Source organism: Bison bison, unplaced genomic scaffold (assembly GCF_000754665.1).
Source record: "Bison bison bison isolate TAMUID 2011002044 unplaced genomic scaffold, Bison_UMD1.0 scf7180017864484, whole genome shotgun sequence".
In the NCBI taxonomy this organism is placed as follows: Eukaryota; Metazoa; Chordata; class Mammalia; order Artiodactyla; family Bovidae; genus Bison; species Bison bison.
This window is the reverse complement of record NW_011495044.1, coordinates 978182-984181: the sequence shown is the minus strand read 5'-3', so window position 1 is coordinate 984181 and position 6000 is coordinate 978182. Positions and strand designations below refer to the sequence as shown.

The window sequence follows — 6000 nt, the reverse complement described above, 5'->3', positions numbered from 1 at the left end:
CAAATCTCTGCTTACTGAAGAACAGCTTTTTAATGACCCTAAGGACATTTGCCCTCAAAACTTGTCCTAATGACCCTCAGAGCTCCTTTCCCCTTAGGAACTGCTCCTTTCAAGAAATGTCCCGGTTTGCCGGCAAGTGAGGGGGTTCCCAAGACCCTTGATTAGCGTTTTAAAAACCGAGACAGCGCTGCCCAAACTGGGACAGGTTGGTCACCGAGTCGGGAATTCTTTGACCTCAGAAGCTACCCCTAAGGGTCCGGAGCGCACTTTTACTTTAGGTAAGGGTTCTACTCACCCCGCAAAAGACTGTACCCACCCTTTAGAAACATCCTACAACGGGCTCATTACCGCCTTTACTCTGGCCAACGATCCCACTTCTAGGCACTCAACTGTCTTAAGTCCAGACTAGCTACGGACAGCCCGCCTTCGATTGGCCGGCTCTGCGACTCAGCCGACGTGCTCAGTGGCCGCAGTCCCGGGTGGTACTACTTTTCCTCCTGGCAACAGCCCGAGTCGGCGCTCATAGGCTGAGCAAACTGATACGCCTAGACTTTGGGGATGCTTCACAGCGCTTTCATTGGCGGGTTGAAGCTTATGGCGGCCCCCGGATTGGTTGACTTTGTGGAGCGCTGTGCGGCTGCGCAGAGGCCGACTTTAGAGGAGGCGGAGTCTCGTCCTTCGCCGGCTGGAAAAGCAGGGTGATCGGCTAGTGGCGACAGCAGAAGTCGAGCCTTAGCCCTTTTTGGGGCAGTGGGCTTTAAGTAAGAACTACCAGGTTTTTGAATCCTTTAGATTTGTTGCTTCTGTAGCCTTGACCGTGATCGCCGGTGGGGGAGGGGCGAAAAGTGGCCTTCTGCGGTGAGTGATAGGCATAGCTTTCGACCAATGGAAGCAGGCGCTTCTAAAATGAGCCCTGAGATTGGCCCTTTCCAATCTCTTTTGGCAAATGGGCGTCGGGAAGGGTGGGCGGGTCTACTGGGCCTTATTTTCTCTTCCTGCGGCCCGGCCTCACTCGCCTAGGCGGCGGGGCCGGGAGGGCCTGGACGTTTACGCGGTGAGCTTCGGAGACCTTGGGAGCGCGGGGGCTACCTTGGGAGCGATCCCTGCGGGATCCGATGCGAGGGGAGGGAGCGGGAGTTTGAGATAGTTAGTAATAGCTGCCTTTACTGAGTTGGTAAGTACCAGGCCTAGTGCTTAGCGTTTCGCTTGCATCATCTGAGTTAATCACAGCAACCCTGCGGGGTAAGGAGGTTGGGATCCCCATTTTACAGGAGGAGTAACTGAGACTTGGGCAATTTACACAGCCAAGGTCACACAGCTGATAAATGGCAGACACTAGATCTGTATTCAGAGTTGTTTTAATTCTGGGGCAGTGCTCTTTTAAACCACAAGGCTTTGTTGCTGAGTGGGGGAAGGAAGGTGTCAAGGAACAGGAGCTTTCCCGAGGGAATAGATTGAGGGAAGGGGATCCTAGAGTAGAAGAAAGGGAATGAGCAGATGATGTAAGAGCAAGGAAATCGGTTGTTCAACAGTTACTGAGTGTGTACTCTTGTGTCGTGCATTGTTCTAGATTTTGGGTATACAAAGATGAATAAGGCCAGAGGCAAATGAAGCCTCTTGTGGGGCTTTGGAGGCTTTGGGATGGGGCCTAACACTGTGTTCACATGATTTATATTTGCAAAAGTAAGATACTTTGTATTCTTTTCTTAGGAAAGGGGTCTTCAAGATTGCATAAAACTTGAGGTTCCTTTACACTTGGATCTGCCCTTGCAAAGGGCTTAGATTAAGTGGAGATTATGATGTAGGCAGCACAGAGAAATGGAGCACTGGGAATGCATTGCAGGACTTTGGGTAAATTTCCTGGTATGTAAAACAGGGATTACAGTATACCTACCGTGCACAGTTTGTCAAGGTGCATAAAAGCACCAGGAAATGGAAGCTGGAGAGATGCAGGTACTGGGACTTGTCTTCTCTACTACCTTAGACAGTTCTGCTCCATGCTGTCTTCCTAGTCTTTCACTAGATTGTTGGTATGTTGGAGGAGTTTTCCCCCTTCTGATCTCTCCAGCTCTCAAGGGGAACTCTTGGAGCTGAACTGCCATGATTTTGGGTCTGAGATTTGGGGGAATTGAGTGAAGAAAAGGACATAAGTTTTTTGCTTCTAAACTGTTTTTAGCTGGTATGCTCGGTTCTTATTCAGTTGAAGTAGTCTATTGTGTTACCAGGCAGTGGGGATGCACCCACTTAGCCAAAGGCCTCATCTAAAAACAAAGTAGTATTTATTTCACCTCCAGTCAGTTATGAAGTTTGCCCTGTACTGCCAATTTATTGCCTGTTTTAATTTTGTTCTTTGAGTTCTGGGTACAGTGCAATTGGACTAGTCTCTACCTTGATTTCATGTAACTGTGCTGAAACTGCATTTCGGTGTAGCTATGAGAACAATTTCATTTAAGGGTTTTAAAAATCATAGCTCTGACTACTAATATCAGGATGCTTTTTAGCCCTTTAACTTTGTAATCTTGTAGCTAAGTAACTTTTCTTAAGAATCTAGAATCCTGTTTGAAATCTGTGCCTTAGAAGGAAGCCTGTAGATAGATTTTTATTTAAAAAAAAATCAGGTTGTAGTATATTAAGTTGAATACTTAGAATTAATTAGCCAAGTATGAACAAGGGAGCAGCTGTAAAGATGGGCGGGGCAGCTGCTTTGTCAGATGGGACCAACAACCAAATAATTAGTTTCCCTTTTTTAGTTGAGACAATGTCTCCATTAAATGAGGTTTGAATACCTGCAATTTTGATACATCAGAATCATTTAGGCAGAACCTTTTCTATCCATTTATCTTACTCATTTAAATAACCTGCCCCAGGCAGATTCCAGGTGTGAGGTCTTCTTGGTGCTGCAGACTTTCTTCCTCTTTCGCTGTTTTCAGCACTGACATTCCCAGCATTCAGTCTTAATTACATCTTGTATAATTTTATGCTCTTAATGAATGTCTTCAGATTTCTGCCTGACCAAAGTGACCTCAAAAAGGAGGGAAGATGGCTTCTGAATCTGAAACCTTGAATCCCAGTGCTCGGATCATGACCTTCTACCCGACTATGGAGGAGTTCCGAAACTTCAGTCGTTACATTGCTTATATTGAATCCCAAGGAGCTCATCGGGCTGGGCTGGCTAAGGTGAGGGGTGGAGGCCTTTGGGACTGAGGGCGGCAGTAAGATTTTTCCTAAATGAAGCCTTGAAGAACAGTTTTACTGAAAGGCAGGTGGGGTGGTAGTTGAATATATGCTGTCCTATTTACAAGTTAATTCCTTTCGTTAACATCTGAAACATCTCTTTTTTTAGGTTAGAGGAGAGCTGTTGAGAATCTTTAAAAGGGAGGGAAAGAGCCAGTGTCCCAGGGCCAGCTGCTTCGGTGCTTCCATCTCTTGGTGGAGAGGGTGTTTTTATCAAATCAACTTCTCTCTTTCTCGATTTCCCTCTCATTCCGCACTCTCATAGTAATTTGGCTTCCCATATGAACTTTCTGTTAGATTGAGAGAAAATCAACTCTTCAACCTCCTCTCTTGGTGCCCAGATAATATTCTGAGGCTGAAAATGAATGAATATTCCTTACTTTAGGTCATTGCGTCTAGGCAGCTAGTTGGTAGCAGAACTGGATCAGGGCTAGCTTGACAGTGTGACTTTTGCCGTGTTTGAGTGAGCATGGTTAAATCCACGTGACTTTCTAGTAAAATCAGCTGTTGGCCTGCACACTTCGTGGACTCTGATCATGCTTGCGAGGTTTCTGATCTCTTTGTTCCTTGTGTTCCCTACAGGTTGTTCCTCCAAAGGAGTGGAAGCCACGAGCCTCCTATGATGATATCGATGACCTGGTTATTCCTGCCCCCATCCAGCAGCTGGTGACGGGGCAGTCTGGCCTCTTTACTCAGTACAACATACAGAAGAAGGCCATGACTGTGCGAGAGTTCCGCAAGATAGCCAACAGTGATAAGTGAGTGAAGCACGTTCCTTTTAGCATCGGGACCTTATATTTCGTGGGCAGAGTGGTCTTCAAGACTGCTGCCATCCTACTGAAGTCCCCTTTGCTCAGCTGCTTTTCTCTGTCTCCTTTGCTGTTCTTTGCATGGAAACATTTCTCTTCTCAGTACACAGTCACAGTCTAAACTCGTCTATGTTTTTACATAGAGTAATCCCATTGCTTTTCCTTCAAAAGTAGGACTTAATCATTTGCAAGGTTGCAAAGGGGAAACTTCTAGTTGGTTCAGAGGCGCTTTGGCCAGATGTATCGATAACACCCACTTATCAAAAAGTGGCCTCGGTAGAGTAAGTTAATCTCTTCCTTCTGGGTCCTTCTGTCTTTAATCATGTCAAACTCCTCACTACCTATCTCATTTTTTCTATGACATTAACCAAAGGTGAGTAAACTAACAAGCTGTTTGCTGTTTTCTGTCACTCCATGGTCATTGGTACATTCTTGTCTCTGTTGGAAGTGTCCTTGTTTAGGTCCGCTGTTTTCCATTGTTTTTCTGTGCTGTTTTTAATAATTTCGCTCTCATTTGACCTCAGATATACAGAGAATGAATTGTGCATTCCCCTTGTTGGACTGACTAGTCATTCTTATCCTCTTGCTTGAATCTTCTCCTTTCCCTTGTGTCTCTTCATTTTGAGGCTCCATAAGGGATTCATCCCTCCCCCTCTCCTCACTTTTTCTCCTGAGTCCTTTTTGGTCCACAAACGGCTGAATTGGCTTCAGCCGGTCAGATGTTTTGTGCCTCCGGCTCCGGCTTGGCCGTGGAGAAGCCCCGGGGAGAGCCTCAGCTCGCCAGGCTTCACACTTAGAGCGCTTTGTAATCTCACATCAGGTCTCACTCTTGCTCCATCTGTGCTCTGCCTCTTTTCCTTGGACTTATCACAGTTCTGAATGTGGGCTCCCAGTTTTCTTGGCAGCCTAACTCTTAAAAGCATCTCCTTTGCTGGCCAACCTGCTGTCTAATTACAGAATCTGTGTAAAAGCCTGTTGAAGCAGTGTGCTGTGCTCCACAGATATGAGCCTGTGTCGTCGTTCATGTCTGCTTCCTAGCTCTGCACTGGGCCAGGCACACTTGCTTTGTTTCTCCTGGGGTTGGTCTCATTCAGTCCCCGCCTGCCCCCTCAGTCTTCTAGTCTCCTCTCATTAACATATAGTAGGCCTTGCCTTTCAGGATATCTGTTCTTAAATCAGTCAGTCTTGTGTCTTTTCTCTTCATCTGAAATACAACCAGTTCTTACCCTTGATTTCTGTCTGCATGATCAGCCAGTTTTAAGAAAATCCAGTAGGTAACAACCTAAATTTATAAAGCAGATCAGTTGGAAGTAGCTATTTGTATTTAAAGGGAACTTCAGAGTTCTAAACTTCATTATTCATTAGGTTGACATCAAAATGTAAGGCAGCATTTAAAGTAAGATTGTTTTTTTACCCCTCCAGTTAACCTCATTATCTCCACACAATTTCAGTTTGGTCTTCCATTCCTTATCATATATATTTTTTTGCCAAGTTATACTGTGTATTTTCAAATACTAGGTTTACACGTTACTCTTTAAATTGTGTAATACTTTTTAAGTGGTTTGAATTTTTAAAAAGTTTATCTTGGAATAAGTTCTCAGTATGTGATTTTATTGAGCTAAAGAATATAGATATTTTTAACAGTATTATGTGGAGATACATATGGATAGGGTGTGTGTGTGTGTTTGAGCATATGTATGTACTTGTATTTCGCTCAATGGAACATTTGATAATGCAAAAACCTGTTTTTATGTTTTTAGGACTATTTTATATTTTTATTAAACTATTTTGTTTTCAGGCATGCTTATTTGTTGGATGTTAGCCACACTGCATAGGATGGTGGGAATGCAGCAGAGACAATTCAAGTGAGCCCTCTTGGAGACACTTCCTTAGAGTGCAGGGAAGTGACTGCTGTTCCAGGGCCTCACCTCTCCATGTGTGGGCGGGTTTTTGGTTG

At 44.8% G+C, this 6000-nt stretch overlaps 1 protein-coding gene across 3 annotated transcripts in view; it reads left to right on the top strand.

Annotated features, from left to right (window-relative positions):
- Nucleotides 1–650: 650 nt before the first annotated feature.
- Nucleotides 651–6000, top strand: part of KDM4A (lysine (K)-specific demethylase 4A) — a 40508-nt gene continuing 35158 nt past the window's right edge. The window contains exons 1-3 of one of the 3 annotated variants that reach the window (XM_010862599.1): nt 651–761; nt 3001–3177; nt 3817–3992. In XM_010862599.1, coding sequence (XP_010860901.1) covers nt 3040–3177; nt 3817–3992 — 314 coding nt within the window. In that variant the 5' untranslated portion in view covers nt 651–761; nt 3001–3039. Of the gene's footprint in view, nt 859–956; nt 1055–3000; nt 3178–3816; nt 3993–6000 lie in introns of those variants that run through there. The other 2 variants (XM_010862598.1, XM_010862597.1) reach the window with 2 other exon arrangements.